Source organism: Anomaloglossus baeobatrachus, chromosome 5, assembly GCF_048569485.1.
Source record: "Anomaloglossus baeobatrachus isolate aAnoBae1 chromosome 5, aAnoBae1.hap1, whole genome shotgun sequence".
Classification (NCBI taxonomy): Eukaryota; Metazoa; Chordata; class Amphibia; order Anura; family Aromobatidae; genus Anomaloglossus; species Anomaloglossus baeobatrachus.
In genome coordinates this window covers 28,538,941-28,565,722 of record NC_134357.1, presented here as the reverse complement: position 1 = coordinate 28,565,722, position 26,782 = coordinate 28,538,941, and the positions used below count along the sequence as shown (strand labels likewise).

Below are 26,782 nucleotides of genomic sequence, written 5' to 3'. Positions count from 1 at the left end.
CTCTCTGGGCACCGACTGCTGGGCTGCACTGACATCCTGCCGCCTTGTTATCCAGGAACGGGTTTCTGCAGAGTCCTGGCGTCCCTGCACTTTATCAGTTCAGGTCACATGCCGCTCTCTCGCCCTCCCACTTGCTTTTCAACAGCAGTCTCTCTCAACCTTCTGCTCCGGAGATCACCGGGTTCCGACTGTGTTCACAGGAAGGTGGGCGGGGCTCCATACCCACGCTCTTTCGGGGATGAAGATGGCGAGGTTGTCCTTTTTGGCGCCAAAATGGCGGGCAAGATGGCGGCAGTCCGAAAAGTTGCAGCGGTTCACGGGTTAACAGTCCAGGAAAGGCTAACTTCAACCAGGTTAGTGGATGGGGTAAGTATCCAGTTTGTGACGCCAAGATTTGTTGCGGGCGGGGGACAGACCGCAGCAGGGGAGCTGCTCGAGATGCTCGGATCTGGGGTCATTGCGGTGGCTCGAGGGGGAAGCGAGATCCGGCCTGAGCACCCATCCGTCGCCCACAACTGAAAAAGGGAGGATATAGGGAAGGTTTGTAAGTGACGCCACCCGTGGTGTGCGGTGATTTTGGTGGCACCGCCGCTGCCACTGGAGATGGTGTCCGGGCCTGGTGGAGGGGCAGCTGGATGTTATCCCCTCCACAGGTAGGGGAGGTGTTGACCCGGGACCCCGATATGGGTGAGATAGCGTAACTGAGCGCAACCTGACGGGATGGACCGGATGGTGTTGGTGTACTCACAGTTCCTGAATAACTTCACACAGAGTCCAGATAGTAAACCAAACTGTCAGTGACCGGTCGCCTTTGGAGGGTAGATTCGGATCCCGCAGCCCAGTATGGTGAAACAGGGGCCCTTTCTCCTGCGCCTTATGTTTTAGATTTTTACTCTGACCACTCCACATGGAACGGGGAAGTCCACTCCCGGTGTTTTTGTCCTTTGGGAGCTTTGGCCCGCGAGAGCTGGCCCGTGGGATCTTAGCAGGCAATTGCGGAGCCCTCTCCCCCTCGTTGGGCTTCTGTCTCGCTCTATCTGGGCCTCCTGTGGCACAAGACTTGGAATCTTGTCCCCGGCTGGTAAATTGGAAAGGGGCTTGCAGCTACTCCTCACCCTAGGGTCCAGGAACCCTGTCTGTGCACGGTTCCTGATTCCCGCTGTCGGCACCAGAGGGCTACAACCCTGCCCTGGTCCACTTAAGGTCTCTGTCGCTTGTGGCCTTGTCCACTGACTGCCACCTAGTCCTCGGTCAGCACAGGAGCTTCAACTCCTGTCCACCGTCACCTCTCTTCACACTCTCACTTCAACTTCAACTGTCTGACTGACTCTGCCCCTCCCATCACAACTCAGAACCCCTAGGTGGACATCGCCATCTGTTTGGCCCACGCCCACTGGTGTGTCCCTAATGTCATGGTGGGGTGACTAGGCTTTGCTGGCTGATATTGTGCACCAGGATGGGGATTGTTATGGAGGGCCAAGGAGGAGGGATTCCTGCACCTTGAAGAGGGGTGCAGTCATCTGTGACACCCTGATTTTGTCAGGGCGTCACACCTCTATATACAGTGGATAACACAGGAGCTGCCATTCACAATAGGTGATGTCACAGCTCACCTCCTCCTCCAGAACAATAACTGATATCATTTCTATACATAGTAGATAGCACATGATCCACCATTCACAATAGTTGAGGTTGCAGTTCTCCTCCTCCCCCTCTTGTACAATGGATGATTACACCTCTATATACAGTGGATAACACCGGATCCACCATTTCTAGTAATCTGTACCCTGAACTACGATTATTGCATTGTCATATTTTTATTCCTAGTAAAGCTTTAACCCCGCCATGTCTTCTCCATCACAGGACCATTGTAGGCAGCAATGTTAATGTTTGTGCCCAATGGTCAGGCAGAAGTTCAGACCCACTTATAAATACATGATGTGCTTGAATATTGCTTATATCTGGTCAATAAATAAACAATTTAGTTTGATAATGTCTCAGTCTCTCCAGTGTTGGGTACAGTAAATATGGGATGCTTACAATACTCTGGTTGTGTTGTGTCTGCAGGAAATGAGTCCACTTTACCTAAAGAGAGAAATAGAACACATAATCCATAATTTGGTGCAATTCATCATCATTCATATTCATCATCATTGCGTATAGATTGAAGTCTGGAGTTGTCTGCTACAGTGTATGTAAATGTATACATAAATGTCTCCTATTTTAAACTAATTCTTCCTGTCCATTCAAAAATAATTTTCAGCAGTTTCCTTATCATCAGACACAGGATTACAATGTCGGATAACATCTCCATACACAAGCTGACAACACAGGAACCACCAATCACAATAGAGGTCACAGCTCCCTTGCTCCCCCTTCCTTCACAATGACCTTTGTACACGCTCATTAGATGCTTTGATACAGAAGGGTCAGAGTCTGTAAATTGCTGCTAATCTACATGTGAATTTCCTAATACAACAGGAAGTTAGAGTCTAAAAAGCCCCCTATGGCCGGAGTGAGAATTGCAAGATTTCTATTATTTCATTTTAATACTATTGTGATATAAAGAAACATAAATAAATAAATTAATTGCACAATTAACAACTTTTAATTTACGCCCCCTTGGGGAATTGAACTTGCAATCCTCTGACATATGTAGCTAAAATCAAGATTGGTGGTCAATAGTTGTCTGAAACAGCATGCTTCTGGGATTGCACACCTTAAATGCTGCTGTCAGAGATTGGCAGAGACATTTAATGGGTTAACAGTAGAGATCAGAGCCAGCTACTGTTGCTGCTGTTATATGTCCCTTAACCCACTCCAGTCATTACACACAGAGGGATCTATTCCTATATATTATATAGAGTCATTACACACAGAGGGATCTATTCCTATATATTATATAGTCATTACATACAGGGAGATCTAAGCCTATATATTATATAGAGTCATTACACACAGAGGGATCTATTCCTATATATTATATAGAGTCATTACACACAGAGGGATCTATTCCTATATATTATATAGAGTCATTACACATAGAGGGATCTATTCCTATATATTATATAGAGTCATTACACACAGAGGGATCTATTCCTATATATTATATAGAGTCATTACACACAGAGGGATCTATTTCACGTTTATTATATATTATATAGAGTGATTACACACACATATAATATATAGGAATAGATCCCTCTGTGTGTAATGACTATCTAATATATAGCAATAGATCACTCTGTGTGTAATGACTCTATATAATATATGCGTTTCCCGTTTTGTATTGAATTGCTGAAATAAATTAACCTTTTGAGGATGTTTTAATTTATTGAGATGCACTTGTATGTAATGCTTAGAGGTGTCCCTCTGGTTCTATATACAGTTAGGTCCAGAAATATTTGGACAGTGACACAAGTTTTGTTATTTTAGCTGTTTACAAAAACATGTTCAGAAATACAATTATATATATAATATGGGCTGAAAGTGCACACTCCCAGCTGCAATATGAGAGTTTTCACATCCAAATCGGAGAAAGGGTTTAGGAATCATAGCTCTGTAATGCATAGCCTCCTCTTTTTCAAGGGACCAAAAGTAATTGGACAAGGGACTATAAGGGCTGCAATTAACTCTGAAGGCGTCTCCCTCATTAACCTGTAATCAATGAAGTAGTTAAAAGGTCTGGGGTTGATTACAGGTGTGTGGTTTTGCATTTGGAAGCTGTTGCTGTGACCACACAACATGCGGTCTAAGGAACTCTCCATTGAGGTGAAGCAGAACATCCTGAGGCTGAAAAAAAAGAAAAAAATCCATCAGAGAGATAGCAGACATGCTTGGAGTAGCAAAATCAACAGTCGGGTACATTCTGAGAAAAAAGGAATTGACTGGTGAGCTTGGGAACTTAAAAAGGCCTGGGCGTCCACGGATGACAACAGTGGTGGATGATCGCCGCATACTTTCTTTGGTGAAAAAGAACCCGTTCACAACATCAACTGAAGTCCAGAACACTCTCAGTGAAGTAGGTGTATCTGTCTCTAAGTCAACAGTAAAGAGAAGACTCCATGAAAGTAAATACAAAGGGTTCACATCTAGATGCAAACCATTCATCAATTCCAAAAATAGACAGGCCAGAGTTACATTTGCTGAAAAACACCTCATGAAGCCAGCTCAGTACTGGAAAAGTATTCTATGGACAGATGAGACCAAGATCAACCTGTACCAGAATGATGGGAAGAAAAAAGTTTGGAGAAGAAAGGGAACGGCACATGATCCAAGGCACACCACATCCTCTGTAAAACATGGTGGAGGCAACGTGATGGCATGGGCATGCATGGCTTTCAATGGCACTGGGTAACTTGTGTTTATTGATGACATAACAGCAGACAAGAGTACCGGATGAATTCTGAAGTGTACCGGGATATACTTTCAGCCCAGATTCAGCCAAATGCCGCAAAGTTGATCGGACGGCGCTTCATAGTACAGATGGACAATGACCCCAAGCATACAGCCAAAGCTACTCAGGAGTTCATGAGTGCAAAAAAGTGGAACATTCTGCAATGGTCAAGTCAATCACCAGATCTTAACCCAATTGAGCATGCATTTCACTTGCTCAAATCCAGACTTAAGACGGAAAGACCCACAAACAAGCAAGACCTGAAGGCTGCGGCTGTAAAGGCCTGGCAAAGCATTAAGAAGGAGGAAACCCAGCGTTTGGTGATGTCCATGGGTTCCAGACTTAAGGCAGTGATTGCCTCCAAAGGATTCGCAACAAAATATTGAAAATAAAAATATTTTGTTTGGGTTTGGTTTATTTGTCCAATTACTTTTGACCTCCTAAAATGTGGAGTGTTTGTAAAGAAATGTGTACAATTCCTACAATTTCTATCAGATATTTTTGTTCAAACCTTCAAATTAAACGTTACAATCTGCACTTGAATTCTGTTGTAGAGGTTTCATTTCAAATCCAACTCGCGAAAATTGTGTCACTGTCCAAATATTTCTGGACCTAACTGTATGTCTACCCTTAGTATAAAGGTGCGGACTAAGGCGGGCTTTGCACGTTGCGACATCGCAAGCCGATGCTGCGATGTCGCACGCGATAGTCCCCGCCCCCGTCGCAGGTACGATATCGTGTGATAGCTGGCGTAAGGAAAATTATGGCTACGCCAGCTTCACACGCACTCACCTGTCCTGCGACCGTTGCTGTGGCCGGCGACCCGCCTCCTTCCTAAGGGGGCGGGTCGTGCGGCGTCATAGCGATGTCACACGGCAGGCAGCCAATAGCGGCGGAGGGGCGGAGATGAGCAGGATGTAAACATCCCGCCCACCTCCTTCCTTCCGCATATCCTACGGAAGCCGCAGTGACGCCGGTAGGAGATGTTCCTCGCTCCTGCGACTTCACACACAGCGATGTATGCTGCCGCAGGAGCGAGGAACAACATCGGACCGTCGCGTCAGCGTAATTATGGATTACGCCGACGCTGCACCAATGATACGATTACGACGATTTTGCGCTCGTTAATCGTATCATCTAGGCTTTACACAGTACGATGTTTCATGCGATGCCCGATGTGCGTCACTTTCAATTTGTCCCCACCGACATCACACCTGCGATATCGTAGTGTGCAAAGCCCGCCTAAGACATAAACTTCAAGGTACTCCAAAATATGACACGGTGGTTCAACCTTAAGTTAGAACTTCTAATACTTACCAAAACGCAATGGCGTTCGATAGTAGTAGTTGTTGTTGGCATTCTCCATTCCACAGACTTGTGGTTTTCTCACCAAGAGATTGCTGGCAACGATCAAGCTGGACGACTGAAATAATGAGATAAAGCAGTAAGTCAATGTTACCTAGCTGAATTTGCTCTATTAAATAAGATTGTTAAAAAAAGCATGGCTACTGTTTTCTAAGCAGTTATGTGCAGCATTGTTTACGGGAGTGATGATGACTTTGAATGGAGCAGCAGGGCACATGTGCAACTGCTCCATTCATCTTCTCCTGGCTGTGATCTTAATCTTTACCAAATACTACAAAAGGGGACAAAAAGACATCAGTTGAGTACTACTCTCTTCCAAAACTGAAGTCGAAAACCATCGTAGACTTTCCGCTGGGTCTATCTTGAGTCTAGAAGAAGACTGCACTAGGATATTTGAGACAGTGCCAAAGACTTCGTCTGAAGTAGACTGCATGCACAACTGTCCGCTCTATTCAACCTTTCCTGGCCACTATCTTGATCCCCACCAAGTACAAAAATGGGGGCGAAGACTTCAGCTGATTGCTATGCGGCGCCCTGAGCTTAGTCGCCACAGATAATAACTACATGTGTCTTTCCATCTGTATAACATGTATTGTTAGCTTTGATGAGATTTGGCTTCCTCTGCTGTTCACTACAAAACACACATTTGCCCACACTCCCTTACTGGGGTTGTTCACTTGAGATAAAACCAATACTTGAGTGAGAGCCCTAGAAGGAGATAGGGGAGGAGCTTAGGTCTGAGGTAAAGTCAGTCAGAGCTGGAGATGTAGCCAAGGTGAAGTGAGGAGTGTAACATGGAGACGGTCCTGTCCTAAGGTAACTGCTAAAACCTCTTTAGGGACCAACTACACATTGGCAGGGTATCAGTCCCTTGGCCACCAGGACTTCCAAGGTTAGCGGCAAACTGAGAGACTGCTATTAACCCTTTTTATAAGGAGCAGTGAATTTTCTGGAAGCACTGTGACACGTTTAAGTCTTCTAGAAGAAACAGTGAGTTTTCCTTCAGGATTCAAGTCACCTGCTCGCCAGAAGGGGTTAAAAATCCAGATTGTTCTTGTCTTGGAAATCTCAGGATACCAAGATACCTATTCCCAGGTAGAGATGTAACGGGGTGCCAGGGGCGCCTCTGGGCTTGTAGTCGTGGCCCCTTCTGTCAGGCTTACCCCTGGCTCCGCCGTCACTATCGGGACGGGAGATGTCTTGGTGGGGCAGAGTGTGGTGGTGCAGATGTCGTCCGACGTATAAACACTCTCCAGGCATGGTTCGATGCAAATAAAAGACATTCTTTATTTCACAACTCTTTCCAAAAACCGGCAGTTACAGATGACTTCACGTTCTTTTCTTAGCTGGGGAAAGCCTGCCCTGATGTCTCCTCCAGTGGGGATGTGCCCGGCTACTCTACTTCACCTGGCTCCCACTTATGGCTACCCACAGCCCGGACCCACACCGGGACTGCTTCGCACTATGAGGTTCCGCCCGCTCCTTTTCTCTCCGGCTTCCCTGTTCTTCCAGCTCCCTTCTTTCTTTCTTTCTTTCTGCCCACTCAGCTCCACACTCTGCCCCTGGCTGTTTCTTCTCTCCCGTCCTGGACACAACTGCCTTCAGCACACACTTCCTTTCCCCCTAAGCTGCCGGCTCCTCCTCCCTCCTGTACAGTTTCTATGGGGACAGCATTAACCACTTCAGAGAAAACCTGTGCTTCCTTGTAAGGGGTCTGCCCACCCCTTACAGAGAAATAGTAGCAGAGGAAGAGTACACTATCACCATACAGCAAAGAAGCCAACTCTCATCGGGGCAGGAAGAACCACCATCATTGGATGCTGTGAGAAACGTTCTGCAGAGCTCCAGTGAAAAGATAAAAGCTCCCTGTCCTGTCTCTTGCTGAATTATTCTCTGCTGCGCCATCCCTACCTCAACATCCCCCAGGAATCAGCCCTAGTTGGGTGGGCGAGAGGACAACCCTCTGGCACTGCGCATCACCACCTAAATCCTGGGGCCTACCAGCAGTGCCTGGCTATACCAAACCCGAACGTCCCAACTGGCATCACAAAATTTTTTATTTTCTTTATTTGTACGGCCACATCGCCACTCGGACTCACCACTGTGACATCAGAGGTGTACCGGGGGCGGCACAGCTACTCTACACCAGACTGAAGATGTACTATATAGACTTTCTATTGAGTTAATCATTACGCAAGAAGAAAGCAGTGCTGCATTAGCCTATCATTGCCAGTGCAATTGACTTAGAATGGAGCTACATGGTGTATGCTATTCTACTCAACTGGGCGCGATATTGATCCATACTAGGTAATACAAAGAAAAAGAAGACACAGCTGAGGACTGCTATCCTCCAAGACTGAAGACGAATTTCATAAACATTTTGTTGCCTCCATATTGAGTCTCGTCGAAAAACGATGATCTAAGGGAACACAATTCTTCTCTGAGACTCAGGGTAGATACAACAGAAAGTCTATGGATTCCATCTTCAGTCTCGTGCTAATAATAAACCAGTGCTGTGGTTTGCTCTCTTTGTCAGTGCCATAGACGTGGAATAGAGCAGAATGACACAAGCTCAGTTGGATGTTCCAATCAACTCCTCCTGACTAGAGATGAGTGAATCTGAAAATTTAAGTTTGTGCTCATACTGAACATTGACTTTTCTAAAGTGTTGGTGCTTTACGTATGCAAGCCAGTCGAGCGAGCATCGCTGTGCTCGGGTACGCTCGGTGCCTCTTGCAGTGTTTTAACGTCTCACACTGGGGGTAACAACAGCGTGATCTGATGTAGTGTCTGTCGCGGGCGGGGAGGGGGCGCTGCGCTCACCACGCTCGGGTCCGGCGTTGCTGCTGCTTGCTGCTGCTTGGTGGCTCCAGCGGTGGGCCGGATCCGGGGACTCGAGCGGCGCTCCTCGCCCGTGAATGAAAGGGGTGGTTTGGGTTTGGGGAGTTGGTCCGTGACGCCACCCACGGTTTGTGGTGAGGTTGGGACAACACCGCTGCTCTGGACGAGGATCCCGGGAGCGATGACAGGGAGCAGCCGAGATGTTTCTCTCCCCTCCGTGGGCAGGGGGCTTTGGCGGTCTCGGGGCCCGGTGATGAGGTGTGACGGGGAGGCAGGGTTGGTGAGATGCAGGGTCGCGGGGGCAGCGCGATGCCGGATGACACAGTGGTACTCCCTCAGTTAAGAATGGATACAGAGTCTCCGGTAAAACAAATGGCTGGATGGACGGGTCCCGCAGCCGGCTGCTGTGGTTTCTCCCGGACGGTTGGTGGTGGCTGCCTTTCCCTGCACCTGTTGTGTATCTTCGGTCCCGATGGCTTCCCACCGGTAACCCGCTCCCCAGCTTGGATATATGCTGGAGGAGCCCTTTTGCCCGCAGGCTCTGGCCCTGGGAATTCTAGCTGTGGCGGTAGCTGTATTTCCCTTTTGTTGTTTGGACGGTTGCCTTCAATCGGGTCTTAGCTGTTTGGAAACCCCTGGGGTTCCGGTCACTAATGGATTTGACCTGTTTAACGGTGACTCCAAGCCTGGTCGGGGTCCCTGCTGGTTTGTGCTGGCTTCTCTTCGCTCCCCAGTTCGGTACCGGCGGGCCACCGCCCGTCCCCGGTCCTACGGTTTCGCGTCGATCTGCCTCTCCTGCAGACGGCCACCACCGTCTGCCAACCTTGCTGTATGTGCCCGGGCCACGTACCCGGACACGGTCAGTCTGCTCCTCCGCTACCACTGTCTAAAACTCAACTCCCTTCCTTTTCCCGCCTCCAGGACTGTGTACTCCTCAGTGGGTGGGGCCAACCGCCTGGCTCCACCCCACCTGGTGTGGACGGCAACAAGGATTTGATGTCTGGCTGATGTGCCTATCTCGGGGTGTGGGGTGTGTTGATATAGTCCCTGTGATGACCTGGCTAGGCCAGGGCGCCACATGTGTACAAAAAAATACAAAAAAAAAAATGGAAAATCTATGCCCACACTGCCCCGGAAGAGTTCTGTTTATTGCTGGATGCATGTGGGCAGAGACCCGAACTGCCAAATGAGTGACTTACAATGAGATTCAAGTCAAATTCGGGTCCCAAACTGAAGTCCAGCTGAACCAGCCCTACCGAACGTCCACTGGTCCGCTCATTTCTACTCCTGACAATGATCTTTATCCATATCAAACACTGATATGGGGGAAGAGTAGACATGAACTCAATGCTGTTTTGCTTTAAGACTGAAGATGGACTCCAAAGACTCTCTGTCTTGAGTGTGTCTTGTGTCTCGGAAAAGAGCACTGCTAAGCTGAGCTATACTCTTCTCCAAGACAAAAGATAGACCCAAGAGAAAGTTTATGGAGTTCATATTCAGTCTTGTGCTGATAATAACTGAAGGAAGCTCTCAGCTACCTTCATCAGTGGAATAGACGTCAAATGGAGCAAGATAGTGACTGTACTAAAATGGGGGAGAAGTTGAGTGCTGCTCTCCACCAAGACTGAAGATGGACTCCATAGACTTTCTGTTGAACCCATGTTCGGTTTCGGAAGAGAAGAAGCTAGTCTACTGTGTAGTACAGAGTTTATGTGGCGCCCCTGTGCTTCAGGTGCCACAGGATATTACACCACTTTTCAGGGGTAATATCTATCCCGGGTCAGGAGGGGGTTAACCTGCAGTGGTGTCTTCACAAAACACACACAAACAACAGCAGGTGCTTACTCACAGGGGGTTGGACTAGGGCAGACAGGAGAGCCAGCCATCACGAAGCAGGGGACTTCCCGGTCGCTAGGACAACCACTGTGGGCGGGCACTACATGGGGTAGAAGTAGGCGCAACCATCACACTTTAGACAGAACCTTCCCATGCAAAGCTTAGGATAACACCTAGCACTGACAATGTGAGTTAGTGTTTCTCTCGTTGGCCCGTGGCTTGGAGCAGGAGGCTCGGCCCGTGTTCCGGATAGCAACCGAGTGACACTTCACTAAAAGACTTTCATGGGCACCAGCAGTGACCGCCAACTGTCTGGGATTGGCTGGAGCCCATCGTGGCAGAGAGCAGTACTCTGGGGCAGCGCCTGAACAACCTGTGAGTAAAAAAGACTTGGAACCACAGCCCCTGCCTCTGCTTCTCCTTTATCCAGCGCTGTGGCGCCAAGGGGGACTACCACTACCCCAATCCTCCATCATCCTCCCCGGGGTAATCCCACTCCGCCTGTGGGGAGCGACACCATCCCGGCTTTACCCGACATCTGCCCCGGTGAGAGACCCTGCAGCGGCGGCCCTCATTTCTGGCAGCTTGCCACAGGTGGCGTCACGATTATAATAGACTTTCCTAACTCCCGACTACTACCTCCATCCTCCCTGCCACCGTCCAACCCTCCTTCCTGTACACGGCCAGGCCACCCCGTGAAAATGCAGAAGGATCTGCACCCCCAGCCCGGCGACGAGTAGGTTAAAACACCTGCCCCGTAGGGCGCTACAGTTACATCATGCAAATTTACTGTTACTTTGCTCTCACCAGAAAATTTTCGTAGCTGTCACCGTCTTTTGAGCTGCTCACACACCGGTAACATCTTCCATTACAAAACCCTTCTGTGTCTGGATCCTCACAAGGTGGAGCTGGTTCTTCTAAGTTAATACCTTGAACGTAGTTGCCATCCTCATCGTGGTTCATAGTGTTGTATATCTTTAAGACAGATAGAAGTACAAGTCATTCTAAACACAGCTGCAAGATAAAAAAAACTATACAAAAATATCAATATTTAAAGGGATTGTCTTATGAAAAAAATTCCTTATTAAATAGAAGATACTGGACAATCAGCTGATCACTGCATGTCTGACTTCACTAGTCTTTGGCAATCACGCTCACTTGTATCCTGCAGGAGGTAAATGTAGCATTATATTTTGGCCACACAAATCAACAGTCACGTAATGTATTGATGGACTGGGTCCTCTGATGTGGATAACACTTACATGGGCGCCCTTGGGTCTGGTTATCTGCTAGAATGACTCCTAAAGTGGGGAACTCAGGACTAGTGATGAGCCACCACCCTAGTGTTCGAGTTTGGTTCGTCGAACGGGGGGTGTGTTCGACGAACGTTCGACGAACACCTTCGAACCCCATTGAAAACAATGGCAGGAAAAAACAAACACATACATACACATAGAAAACATCTTCTAAGGTATCCAAAAGGTGATAAACAACTCAGAAGACATCACAAACACATGGAAAAGTGACAAGTACATATACTCATGCGAAAACAAAAGAGCTGGACGAGTAAAAGGAGGAGGAGACACAGATGTAATAGTATCTGCAAATGAACATCGATGCCATGACTGTGCAACTGGAGCCTTGCCATCCTGGGGAGACTAAGGCGGGCTTTGCACACTACGACATCGCAGGTGCGATGTCGGTGGGGTCAAATTGAAAATGACGTACTTACGGCATCGCATGCGACATCGTAGTGTGTAAAGGCTTGATGATACGATTAACGAGCGCAAAAGCGTTGTAATCGTATCATCGGTGCAGCGTCGGCGTAATCCAGGATTACGCTGACGCGACGGTCCGATGTTGTTCCTCGCTCCTGCGGCAGCACACATCGCTGTGTGTGAAGCCGCAGGAGCGAGGAACATCTCCTACCGGCGTCACTGCGGCTTCCGTAGGATATGGGTAGGAGGTGGGTGGGATGTTTACATCCCGCTCATCTCCACCCCTCCACTTCTATTGGCCGCCTGCCGTGTGACGTCGCAGTGACGCCGCACGACCCGCCCCCTTAATAAGGAGGCGGGTCGCCGGCCAGAGCGACGGTCGCAGGACAGGTGAGTCCATGTGAAGCTGCCGTAGCGATAATGTTCGCTACGGCAGCTATCACAAGGATATCGCAGTTGCGACGGGGGCGGGGACTATCGCGCTCGGCATCGCAGCATCGGCTTGCGATGTCGTAGTGTGCAAAGTGCCCCTAAAGGCTTGTGTATTTTTGATGTGCTTCATGCAAATCAACATTTTAAGTTTGCAACTGTGGGACAATTGATGTCACTTAAGTGGTGTCTGTGGCCAAATTTTTGGAAAACATGGAGACTCTTGTTGGAGTCCCTTTGCTGTGTTTTACATGATTTTAGAAGGGCATGACATGCCTAAGAGGTTGACTTTCAGCATCTGCAAGCTGTTTGCTACAGAAATGCTGCCTTTCCACCCGGTGGACACAGAGGATTTTTGAGACCTTATGTCCATCGCAGTGCCCCAAGAGCAGATGCCCAGTCGCCACTACTTCGCCAAGAAAGGTGTGCCTGCGCTACACCAGGATGTCACACACAACATCACCGCTTCCTTGAGAAACTCTGTATGTGACAGGGTGCATTTCACCACCGATACTTGGACCAGTAAGCATGGACAGGGGCGTTACATGTCGCTGACTGGGCACTGGGTAACTATGGTGAGAGATGGAGAAGGGTCTGCTGTACAAGTCTTGCCATCCCCACGAGTTGTGCGTCAATCCTCTGTATGTAGAAGTTCCTCCACTGAGTCTGCCTCCTCAACCTCGTCTGGGTCCTCCACCTCCGCCCAAAGCATGTCTGGTAAGGCCACCAGCATTGTAACTGTGCACAAGGAATCCCACACACCTCCTTACTATGCTGGCAGCAGAGCTCGACGGCATCAGGCAGTCGACTATTTACTTTGGTATGTATGGGAAATGGGAATCACACCGCTGAGGAGTTGTGGACGGTTAGCTCTGGAGACCAATTTTCATCAATGGTTGTCTCCACTCAACCTGCAGCCAGGGAAGGCCGTGTGCGATAATGATGCAAACCTGGGTGCAGCCCTTCGCCAGGGCAATGTGACACACGTGCCTTGTATGGCTCACATGTTGAACCTAGTTGTCCAGCAATTTTTAAACCACTATCCCGGCCTACATGGGCTTCTGCTTCGCTATGTGCTCACTTCTGCCGTTCACACCCCGCAGCTCATTGACTTGCATTGCTCCAGAAGTCTTTCGGCCTGCCGGTTCACAGCCTGAAATGCGATGTGCCTACATGCATGAATTTGATTCTGCTCATGTTGCAGCGACTGTGGCAGCACCGCCGAGCACTGGTGCAATACGTTATGACGTATAGCCTGGGCTAACGAAATCCAGAGGTGGGGAAGATCTTGCTGCTGGAGTGGTCTCAGATCAAGGACCTATGCACCCTTCTTCACAGTTTTGAAATGGCGACGAAGATGTTTAGCACTGACTATGCCATTATCAGCATGACAATTCCAGTCATCTACATGCTGGAGCACACTCTAAACATTATTTGGAGTCAGGTGGTGGGACAAGAGGAAGGGGAGGAAGTACAGGAGGAGTCATATGCAAAAGGGATAACAAGATCTCCAAGGTCCAGACGGTCAGCAGCACCAAGGCGGCAGGTATGTGACGGTGGGGGAGAGGGATTTTCAAGGGTGCATGGTAGCAGCCAAACTGTTGAGGAAGGTGCAGGAGCCCAGGAAGAAATGGAGGATGAACTGGCGATGGGAATGGAAGACTCAGCAGATGAGGGAGACCTTTATCACATTTCTGTTGTGAGAGGTTGGGGTGAAAGGGCGCAGAGGAAAGAAGCACGATTCTCACCTTGCTGCCAACAACACAGCAAGGACTTGTTCCTCCTGAATGCGCAAGACACATGAGCGCCTTCCTGCTGCACTACCTACAACATGACCCTCGGATTGTCAGAATTAGAAGTAATGCTGACTACTGGGTTGCCACACTCTTAGATCCCCGGTACAAGACAAAATGTGGCAAAATAAGTCCTGCCATAGAAAGGGACACACGTATGCAGGAGTATCAGCAGAAGCTAGTATGCAATCTTAGATCGGCTTTTCCACTAAACACTAGTGCTGCACAGAGTGAATCTCCCATTTCTAACTTGCCAACCATGGGACTGTGGAGTCATCATCACTCAAACCGTACCAGCCACACCGTATCTGGTGGTAACAGCAATTTTATGGAACCGTTTAATTAATTTTTTAGACCATCCTTTGCAAGGCCACAAGACACAAGAAGTCTGACACATAGTCAACGGCTGGAGAGGATGATACAGGAGTATCTCCAAGTGAATATCGATGCCATGACTGTGCAACTGGAGCCTTGCTCATTTTGGGCTTCCAATCAGGAAAAATGGCCTGAGCTCGCCACTTACGCCTTGGAGATCTTGTCGTGTCCCGCAGACAGCGTTCTCTCGGAACGTGTATTCAGTGCTGCTGGGGGTGTGCTGACAGATAAGTGACAATGTGGACAGACTAACGTTCATCAAGATGAACAAGTCATGGATCCACAAGGACTTTTCTACCCCTGTGTCATCCTGGAGAGACTAAAGGCTTGTGGATTTTTGAATGTGCTTCATGAAAATAACCATTTTAAGTTTGGAAAATTGATGCCACTTAAGTGGTGCCTGTGGACAAATTTGGCAAAATAATGTCTGCCACAGAAAGGGACGCACGTATGCAGGAGTATCAGCAGAAGCTGTTACACAATCTTAGATCAACTTTTCCACTAAACACCCGTGGTGCACAAAATGAATCTCATCGCTTTGTCATGGCTAGGAGGAAATGGTCTTTTACTTGTCCACATCTGAGGGACCGAGGGCTGGCTGCTGTGCTGAGACGGTGTTGAGTAGGGTGTCCCTGCAGAGTTGTAAATTTGGTCTACAAAATGAGTGGAAAAAGGCCAGATGCTGGTGGAAAGGGGAATAGGCGTGTTGGAAAGGGAAAAAAAGTTTGTGTCCGTTGGGTTGGTGGTAAAGCAACAGTAACATCTGCTGAAGAAACACCATCTGTTACGGGTGGACTGGCAGATTTGGATAAGGTGGTATATATCCCAATCGCCAGTCGGGGTCCACCGTGCTCCCAGATGGAAAAGGAGATGCTGGCAACCCGAAGCTTAGGCGGAGAATACAGAGCTGGGTGGCTCTGAAACTAATAGGAGCCTGACCCGAGTTAGACGACACTCGGATCAGGAGACTGTGAACCCTATTAGTGTCACAGGGTCCACACACCCAGCCCAGGAACTCCCTGTTAACAACACAGGGGCCCTGGGGTACACTGTCCGTGTGCGTAGGGAGCACACCTGTGGACAGCAGGCGCAGAAGCAGCCTAGTTAATGCCACTGGGCTGCACTAGCAGGACTGGTAGGCCGTAACCGTGCCGCATTACCAAGTGTGGTGGCATCCATCACTGACGCCCTATCCCTGCCTACCTCTGTCCTAAAGCCACAATGGGTTTAACACATGGAATTGTGCTCAGTCTGAGCATAATAGAAGACTTCACACCTCCAGGACGCGCGGTTCAGCCCCCAGCACCTTTGACACTCACCGGTAGTTGCCCGGTCTCCCACTACCTCATCCTGGACCTTCCTCCTATGCCAAATCACTGGAGCCATAGGTAACTACCTGGGTCAGGTCCCGCTTTGTCTATATATCCTTTGACCATATCTCGGTCTCCAGCCCCTGGTCTTGAATAATCACTTGAGCTACAACCGACCTGGAATAACATGATCCCTGAGCACCTAAGTGTGCTGGCAGCATATGCAGAACATGGAAGCATAATGATTCCTATACAATAAAGTGTGCTGGAAACTTGCCTTAACACAGGTCTCGTGTCACATCTGACAAACCTTGGTGACCCCCTACATTTGATTTTCAGTCACCACATCGCGATTACCATAGGAGCATTGTACTCGCTTCGTTCTCCTGACAAGAGAGTCACCCACTACTCACAATATAACCACATAGGTATTCCTGTACTGTATATACCACCATTTACCCTGCTGTTCAACATACGGTCAAGTACATATACTTATATTTTCTACTCCTTCATCTCCTGCTGCTCTCCAGTTTGTCCGACCTGAGGAAGGCCGATTGGCCGAAACATCAACTTGGCGGACCTTTGTACAGCACATTTTTTTCACAATCTCACAAGCAAAATAAAAGAAAAGGATTTTTTTAAATCAATTTACTACGTCTCCTTGGTTCTTACGGGAAATTAGTAGTGTGCCAGAGTTACTTTATTCTATTTATTGAGCATAATAGAAGACTGCACACCTCCATGTTGTCTCCAGCCCCTTTTATAACCTGGGTCTGCCCCAAACCAGGGTGGATCACAATGCACCTCCATGAGCCAATAGCAGAGTGCCATGTCATCAGTGACATAACCAGCAGCCTATCCGGAACAGCTACTTCACTGATGACCTCATGGCAGCCATGCCCCAAACACCTCACCAGTCACCGTCTGACGAACAATGATGACGTGCCAAGTCATAGGAGCGGGCCTCTGCGAGCCAGTCCAGAGTGGCCACATCATCAGGACACCTGATGCCCTCTGGCCTATCAGGGCCTGCCACCTCATGGACATGGCCAGTGAGGTGCTTAACGGACCTAGCCTCTGATGCACTAAGTGCCTGAGCATGCTCAGTAGCCTGAACAACAGTCTCAGAAAACAGCTTGAGCATGCTCAGTAGGCACAACACAGGACTTAGGCATGGCACGGAGTCCAATTAGCTGTGCAAAGAGGCTTTTCGCACTAAGTGTGGGAGCATGCTAAGTAGCCCGAACTGAGGACTTAGCCTCAGGAATGGCACAGTCAGGCTGAGCATGCTCACTAGGCGAAACACTGGACTTAGGCTGTGGCTGGGGTAAATCGGCACAAGCATGCGCACTAGCCGCCTCTCCACACTTAGACGTGAAGGAGGAAGCAGCCAGTTGGACGACCCGAGGCACAGCCAAAAAATGGCAGCCGATGCCTGTGCGCAACTGGAACCGCAGGAGGCTGCTTGCGGCTATTGCGGCACCGATTTGTAACACCATCTTCCAGCCAAAATAAAATGTCTACTTCTTCCTGTGGATAATCTGATATGATCCCTTTGTTACAGACACGACCATTGCAATCAAATGTAGATGAGGCACCAAAACAGCAGGTGCTTGAATGGATCTCAAGTGCTCCATCAAGTGGCCTCTCCTCCACCTCAACTTCAATATCCCAAATACTCCATTCCTCTGTGGTGTCACCCCAATCACACTTGCTTCCTACCAGCTCTCAAGTCTCCACCCGCCCTGCTGAGTATGGGGTAACAGAGATGGTTGAGTCTGCAGAGCTGTTCAGTCACACTATAGCCTGGGAATTAGAGGTCTGCTCCAAAGCTGCAGTGAGTCCAGACAAGGAAATGATCTGCACTGTTGCCCAGAAGCTTTGTGAGTCGGATCCAGGCCCAGATAAAGAAGGTTCTGAGCATAATGTAGACCCTCATTCCCAAACTGTAACTCCTCTTGGTGGAGACAATGGGGAATAAGCTGATGAGACTTAGATACATGATTGGAACGACAACTTAACTATTTGGTCAGGGCAAGAAGAGGTTGACTCTGAAGAGTCAGGACGAGGGGAGTGAAAACACACAGGGTGATGATGAGGTTGGAGACCCCACTTACTGTCAACCTACAGTCAGCCAGTCGATGAGGTCAGCAGAGGAGGTGGAGGAGGATGCTACTGGTGACGAGGTTAGGTTGCTTCTTCCTGGACAGAGACGAAGTACTGAAAGCACGTCAACAACTGAATCCTCAGCCACAACTCTGCCTCTGAGCAGAAGTCGTGGTGGCTCTGCAGGTCGCATGGGCTGTAAGCCTTGCCTAGCCTGGGCCTTTTTTGACATCGCAAATGATCACACAACTGAGTCATCTGTAAAATTTGTCACCAATCTGTAAGTAGAGGCCAAAAACTCACTAGTTTGAGTACTTCGTCCATGAACCGTCACATAGATATGAAGTGATAGGGTGAGGGTGTATTGATGACCTTTATCCACTGTGAATGCAAGATGCTTATTTGCCGTTCATTGTATGCATTGTTGCTGACCAGCCACAAGGGGCAGCTGTTTTGCATCTGCCTTTGACTGTTTAGTCACTATAGCAACAGCAAAACGGTCTTCGGCTGTGGATTTGGAGACCGGAGGAGGTGCTGTATGTGAGCTGAAGGAAAAGCGAAAGGTGTGCGTAACAGAAAGGAGCCGCCACAGAAACACTTAGGTGGATTGTGAGGAGACTCGTGTCGGAGTTTGGTGAGGGGGACCGTAACGCGTGTGAGCAGCATTCTGTGCCGGAGACCGCCATTTTTCAGTTGCTGGCTGTACGGATTACCATGAGAGGATCATCAAGTCTGTGTTTATGGCAACTGGACACCACAGTACCTGGGTACGGTAGGCTGGGCCCAGCCAGGACTGCATGCACGCAACACTTTGTTTTGGTAACAAAACACATATCTGTTCTGCTTAGGCCGACTATATAGACAATAAGACTTGCTGCCTCTGCTCTGTCAGTTTGTCAGTTACAGTTAAAATCCCAGAGGGACAGTGACACATGTTTGCATTGACTGTTGCTTTAGGCTATGTGCGCACAGTGCGTTTTTCGCAGCGTTTTTGCACGTTTTTCGGGTGCGTTTTTGGCCTCAAAACTGCAGGACTTTGCTTCCCCAGCAAAGTCTATGAGTTTTCATTTTTGCTGTCCGCACACATCTGTTTTTTTTCAGCTGCGTTTTTGTGGTGCCACAAAAACGCAGCATGTCAATTATTCCCGCGTTTTTCACTGCGCTTTTCATACATTGAGTGCAATGGGATGTTGAAAGACGCAATGAGAAACGCAAATTGCAAATATAGCTGCGTTTTGGTGCGTTTCTAAGACCAAAAACGCAGCTATAAACGCAGGAGGTGGGTAGTAAAGTGACGTGTACAGGAAGAGGATTCCTTCTGTCAGTAAACACAGAAGCGTGAATCCTCCCGGTACCGTCACCGCCGCGTCCACCTCCCGTCCTGTGCATGTCTGCTGCCGTGCGGCGCCATGTCTGGGCGGGAGATGGAAGCGGCAATCAAAAGTGAACAGTAGAAAAAAAAAAAAGTTATACTCACCTGTCTGTAGCCTCCCGGTGCCATGTCCGCTCCCAGATTCTGTCACTGTATCGCCGCTCCGGCAGTGTGCAGTCTCCCCGGGTACGTATGCCTGCAGGATGCAGGACCTGGCGATGGATCACCTGATGCAGTCACCTGACGCATCAGGTGATCGTAAGTATCGCGGTGACGCGGGCGCCCGGCCGGCTATCAGCTGATCCTGCCGTCAAGAGACTTCATCCCTGATTACCGGCAGCTGCTGCAGCGATCGGACAGGATCAGACTCCCGCCCCATCGCTGCAGGAGCTGCCGGTAATCAGCACATAAGTGAGTATTTTTTTTTTTTGCATCGATGCATCAGCTGATTGTATAATCGGCTTTTATACAATCAGCTGAAGTGTGATGCGCTTCAGCCCCTAGAACCTGACACATCATCTGATCGCTTTGCCTTCCAGCAAACCGATCAGATGATATTGGATCCGGATTGGACGGCGCGGGACCCTTGACCCAGGATTACTGCGGAGGGGGGTGCTTTATTTCAATAAAGATGGAGTCACTAATTGTGTTGTGTTTTATTTCTAATAAAAATATTTTTCTGTGTGTTGTGTTTTTTTTTTATCTTTACTAGAAATTCATGGTGGCCATGTCTAGTATTGGCGTGACACCATGAATTTCGGGCTTAGGGCCAGCTATACAGCTAGCCCTAACCCCATTATTACCCAGCGAGCCACCCGGCATCAGGGCAGCTGGAAGAGTTGGATATAGCGCCAGAAGATGGCGCTTCTATGAAAGCGCCATTTTCTGGGGAGGCTGCGGGACTGCAATTCACAGCGAGGGTGCCCAGAAAGCATGGGCACCCTGCACTGTGGATTCCAATCCCCAGCTGCCTAGTTGTACCCGGCTGGACACAAAAATTAGGCGAAGCTCATGTCATTTTTTTTTTTAATTATTTCATGAAATTCATGAAATAATTAAAAAAAAAGGGCTTCTCTATATTTTTGGTTCCCAGCCGGGTACAAATAGGCAGCTGGGGGTTGGGGGCAGCCCGTACCTGCCTGCTGTACCCGGCTAGCATACAAAAATATGGCGAAGCCCACGTCATTTTTTTTTTTTGGGGGGGGCAAAGAAATCCTGCATACAGTCCTGGAAGGAGGATGCTGAGCCTTGTAGTTCGACAGCTGCTGTCTGCTCTCCTGCATACACTATTGGATGGAGGATGCTGAGCCTTGTAGTTCTGCAGTTGCTGTCTGCTCTCCTGCATACACTATTGGATGGAGGATGCTAAGCCTTGTAGGTCTGCTCCCCCTGACTCTCCCTCCAGCATACAGTCCTGGATGGAGCATGCTGAGCCTTGTAGTTCTGCAGCTGCTGTCTGCTCTCCTGCATGCACTATTGGATGGAGTATGCTGAAACTTGTAGTTCTGCAGCTGTCTGCTCTCCTGCATACATTAGTGGAGAATGAAGAACATATTGAAGAAGGAAATGACATCAGACCTTTTTTTTTTGTTCACTGATAAAAAACGCATAAAGACGCAGTGAGCAAAAACGCAGCAAAACGCAGCAAAAAACGCACCAAATCGCGGCAAAACGCACGCGTTTTTTGCCGCGTTTTTTTGACACGGGTGCGTTTTTGTGCGTTTTTTGCCGCAAAAAACGCACAAAAACGCAGCGTCAAAAAAACACAGTGTGTGAACCTAGCCTTACAAGATTTCCAGGACTGTGTTGCTGAGCTGTGTGGTTTGCCTTACCACTTTTATCATCTGACTTATCTATGAGGCTTCAGAAAACAAGGGTATTCAGGGGGTTAATGGGTTTTGTCTATGTTTAGGTAGATATGTTGTAAGCTCGTGTGGTGCGCTACTGGTAGGTCGTGTTCGCACACACACACACACCCACACACACACAATTACTCCTGCTACGCAGAGGGATTACCAGGTAGTAGGCAACTGTTTAGACAGTTAGTTAGCAAATTCGTCCCAACTTCAAATCAAGGAGCATCACTCCACTTAAACACCTTCAACCTTATCTCTTGATTTCAAATCAGGAGATACTCAGAGTGTATTTATGCATAACAATAAATTCAATAAACTTTTTTTAGGATAAAACCCAAAACTTTATTAAGCAATCAAATATACAAATGTTAAAATAAACAGGGAGACACACCTTGTTGAAGGACGAAAATATGCCCCTATTTCAAACACACATCAGTATTATTAGTCAGATGAAGTACAAATATCACTAATCTTTTTTGCTCTTATTCATATATCCAGTGATTGTTGTCAATAAAAAAGTCAATGCTGTTGCCCAGATTATTATCAGAAAGAAACTATACAATACAGGCAGCAGTTCAACCCTTCATTAATACTGTACAGGTGCAATACGCCAATACTTCTGTAAATTAATTTGCCACCAATATACTCAAACTCCAAAGCTTAGATAGTGCACATCACTGCTACCTATAAATGGTAATAGTCACCAACATAAATATGTATCATCGACTATCCAAATATAAATGTACCAATAAGCACACAATAATCAGAAAAATTGAACAATAATAGAGAGTATGTTATATCAAGCCTAAAAAAGCAGGTATAGTAAAGAGCTATTGCCTGAAAGTATATATATGCCGTTGCTGTCAAAAACCGGCTATATACAGCGCTTATCATGGGAGATGTTACCAAATGTGCATATTACAATAGATAATCTACAACTGCCGTACACATCCAAGTTGATTTAAATCTCTTGCAAAATGTAGTACCATAACCTGCACATGGTCAGAGGCACAAATAGCAGCGCATCAAAAAAGACTTTTCATTGTATCTATAAAGGCACCGCGTCAGTATCGCGCTCAGCCCAAGTGCATCAGGCACATGTTATACATCTTTAAGCATACAATTAGATCCGAGTTATTAATATAATATTCCATTATTCATATGAGTGAACTGCCATCAGTGTACTCGAACCATGCGCATCTAATGCTCCTGAGGTTCAAATAGTATAAGCCCTTTTTTAATTGCAGATAAATTTATTCAACACCATGGATGTGCATCCCTAGATGTCAGTGCATAAATGTACTAATGGGCGCATTTTAGGAATAAACAGTACACTTATTTATATTTGACCCATGGTATCCTCCAAATCTCACAATGCTTTCACATATAGAAACATTTATCAGTGTATATCACCACTATTGCAACCCGGCTATGTATTATATTCCCAATGCAAATCTAAGTTGCTTGATCATTCATAAATTTATAATACACACATAATCACAAGCGCAACTAGCATTATAGTAGACAGACTACCTGCTATCACACTCAATTGGGGTGTCCATAACACACCTGTTCAAAATCGCTGAGCGCACATATATACCTGATAGTACAAGCTTATTCAAGGAGTGCCTATGGTAGAGGCAGTACTTGCAAAGTAACAAAGATTAGAACATGTATAGATTAATAAGTACATGTATTAAAGAATAATCTGACATCAGTTTATTACCTGAGTGTGGGGCAGCCCGTCCTTCCACCTTTGACGCACGTTTCACTAATGCTTCTTCAGAAAGAGGCGTGTTCTGAAGAAGCATTAGTGAAACGTGCGTCAAAGGTGGAAGGACGGGCTGCCCCACACTCAGGTAATAAACTGATGTCAGATTATTCTTTAATACATGTACTTATCAATCTATACATGTTCTAATCTTTGTTACTTTGCAAGTACTGCCTCTACCATAGGCACTCCTTGAATAAGCTTGTACTATCAGGTATATATGTGCGCTCAGCGATTTTGAACAGGTGTGTTATGGACACCCCAATTGAGTGTGATAGCAGGTAGTCTGTCTACTATAATGCTAGTTGCGCTTGTGATTATGTGTGTATTATAAATTTATGAATGATCAAGCAACTTAGATGTGCATTGGGAATATAATACATAGCCGGGTTGCAATAGTGGTGATATACACTGATAAATGTTTCTATAAGTGAAAGCATTGTGAGATTTGGAGGATACCATGGGTCAAATATAAATAAGTGTACTGTTTATTCCTAAAATGCGCCCATTAGTACATTTATGCACTGACATCTAGGGATGCACATCCATGGTGTTGAATAAATGTATCTGCAATTAAAAAAGGGCTTATACTATTTGAACCTCAGGAGCATTAGATGCGCATGGTTCGAGTACACTGATGGCAGTTCACTCATATGAATAATGGAATATTATATTAATAACTCGGATCTAGTTGTATGCTTAAAGATGTATAACATGTGCCTGATGCACTTGGGCTGAGCGCGATACTGACGCGGTGCCTTTATAGATACAATGAAAAGTCTTTTTTGATGCGCTGCTATTTGTGCCTCTGACCATGTGCAGGCTATGGTACTACATTTTGCAAGAGATTTAAATCAACTTGGATGTGTACGGCAGTTGTAGATTATCTATTGTAATATGCACATTTGGTAACATCTCCCATGATAAGCGCTGTATATAGCCGGTTTTTGACAGCAACGGCATACATATACTTTCAGGCAATAGCTCTTTACTATACCTGCTTTTTTAGGCTTGATATAACATACTCTCTATTATTGTTCAATTTTTCTGATTATTGTGTGCTTATTGGTACATTTATATTTGGATAGTCGATGATACATATTTATGTTGGTGACTATTACCATTTATAGGTAGCAGTGATGTGCACTATCTAAGCTTTGGAGTTTGAGTATATTGGTGGCAAATTAATTTACAGAAGTATTGGCGTATTGCACCTGTACAGTATTAATGAAGGGTTGAACTGCTGCCTGTATTGTATAGTTTCTTTCTGATAATAATCTGGGCAACAGCATTGACTTTTTATTGACCACAATCACTGGATATATGAATAAGAGCAAAAAAGATTAGTGATATTTGTACTTCATCTGACTAATAATACTGATGTGTGTTTGAAATAGGGGCATGTTTTCGTCCTTCAACAAGGTGTGTCTCCCTGTTTATTTTAACATTTGTATATTTGATTGCTTAATAAAGTTTTGGGTTTTATCCTAAAAAAAGTTTATTGAATTTATTGTTATGCATAAATACACTCTGAGTATCTCCTGATTTGAAATCAAGAGATAAGGTTGAAGGTGTTTAGACAGTCCCTTGGTTAGGCAAAGATTGGTGAGAAGGGGGTATAAATCACCATTAGGAGTATTGCAGCATAGGGGTGTAGGCTTTTGGACTTGTGAATAGATTGTTCTATTCTTTCAGTTTTATGCATGGTTGTTATTGTTTGTTTTGGTAAAGTTAAACAATCATTTATCAACCCAACTGCCTAGAGTCCTTTTCCTGGTGCGTGGTTTTGCTCTATACTGGGGAGCCAACCCTGTACATGACTTTAAATGAAGCATAAGTCGCAATGGGAAGGTCACTGTGCTACAATGCGGCCTAGCGGGGCTGTGCAACCACCGTCTGCCCCCCATCAAGTGCATCTGCGTGCTCTTCATCCTCTGTGACTGTGGGGACACCAGTCACACATGCTTTTGGACGCAGACCTTCCACCTCTTTACCCGCAACAGGCAGTGTGATTGGCAGGATGTCAGTTGTTTTGAAAGTGGAAACAGCTGCTGATGTTGCACTCTCTCAGACATCGAGAGCACCCCCTTTGGATAAAGGTAACATTATATCTACGCCTGCACCTTCCTCACAGATTGGCTAGACTACCTGGAGTTCAAAATTGGCTAGTAGAAATGGAGAGGTGGTGTAGCTTTCTTGACAGCAGTGGTACGTAACTGACTATCACAGACACTGATACTATGTTCCAAAGAATTGCCTGGACTACCTGCAGTTAAAAATTGTGTAGCAGAAATGGAGAGGTGTAGCTTTCTTGACAGCAGTGGTACGTCACAGACTATTCCAGACACTCATACTATGCCCCAAGGAACTGCCTGCACTTTTTGCACTAAAAAATGGGTAGCAGAAATGGAGAGGTGGTGTAGAATGCAGAGGTAGTATAGCTTTCTTGTCAGCTGAGGTATGTCACTGACTATCCCAGACACTCATACTATGCCCCAAAAAATTCCCTGCACTTTTTGCAGTTGAAATTGCGTAGCAGAAATGGAGAGGTGGTGTAGAATGCAGAGGTGGTGTAGCTTTCCTGTCAGCAGATGAACGTCACTGACTATCCCAGACACTCATACTATGCCCCAAAAAATTGCTTGCACTTTTTGCAGTTAAAATTGCCTAGCAGAAATGGAGAGGTGGTGTAGAATGCAGAAGTTGTATAGCTCTGTTGTCAGCAGAGGAACGTCCCTGACTATCCCAGAAAATGAAACTATGCCCCAAGGAACTGCCTGCACTTTTTGCACTAAAAAATGGGTAGCAGAAATGGAGAGGTGGTGTAGAATGTAGAGGTGGTGTAGCTTTCTTGTCAGCAGAGGAACATCACTGACTATCCCAGACAATGAAACTATGCCCCAATGAATTGCCTGAGCTGATTTAGACAGACGCTGTGAAAAAACCCTTGCACAGCGCTGGCACAGACCTGCCTAGCAAAAATGGCTATGAACTGATCTAATCTAGCCCTGAAATGGGCTGAAATTACAAGTAGTCCCTGATCCCTAAACCGATGTGTAGATTGCACTGTATAAGTGTATAGCGCCCACAGCAGCAGCAGCAGTGGGAGCGGTGACTGTCACACACCCGCAGCAGTGAGATAATGGCGGCGATGGGGAAAATGGCTGGGTCTTATAGGGCAAGGACATGTGACATGCACAGCCAATGACACATGCCCTTGCTTGTCTGGCAAAAATCCACTTTGCTGTGTGTGTCTGTGATTGGCTGAAAGCCTGGCCCGCCCCACTGTACGCGCGGTTAGGAAAAATTCTTTCAGCACTCAGCAGCGCTGATCTAATCCCCCCCCGCACACTATTATCACTTTTGATAATATCATTAGTAACAGTGACTGACAGTATTACAGTGAAAAGCCAGCTAATAACTAGCTACGCTTTTGGTGATCGAACCCTTATCGAACGGTAACTCAAACGGTCGAACATGAAGCAAATTGTTCGAGTTCGTGGAACGACTCGAACACCGCCCAAAACCACTCGAATTTAAAATTGGCGAACGGTTCGATTCGAACATCACTCATCTCTACTCAGGACCCTTGTTTTAGAGATGCACAGAGACCC

The 26,782-nt window shown here is 46.9% G+C and overlaps 1 protein-coding gene across 1 annotated transcript in view; it reads right to left on the bottom strand.

Moving 5' to 3' along the window:
• The window catches only part of LOC142312595 (ovostatin-like), a 297,827-nt gene that overhangs the window by 135,163 nt on the left and 135,882 nt on the right, over window positions 1–26,782 (bottom strand). Inside the window, exons 16-18 of the mRNA XM_075351587.1 lie at window positions 11,246–11,413; window positions 5,714–5,819; window positions 2,041–2,085 (exon numbers count right to left, since the gene is read on the bottom strand). Coding sequence (XP_075207702.1) covers window positions 2,041–2,085; window positions 5,714–5,819; window positions 11,246–11,413 — 319 coding nt within the window. The remainder of the gene's footprint in view (window positions 1–2,040; window positions 2,086–5,713; window positions 5,820–11,245; window positions 11,414–26,782) is intronic.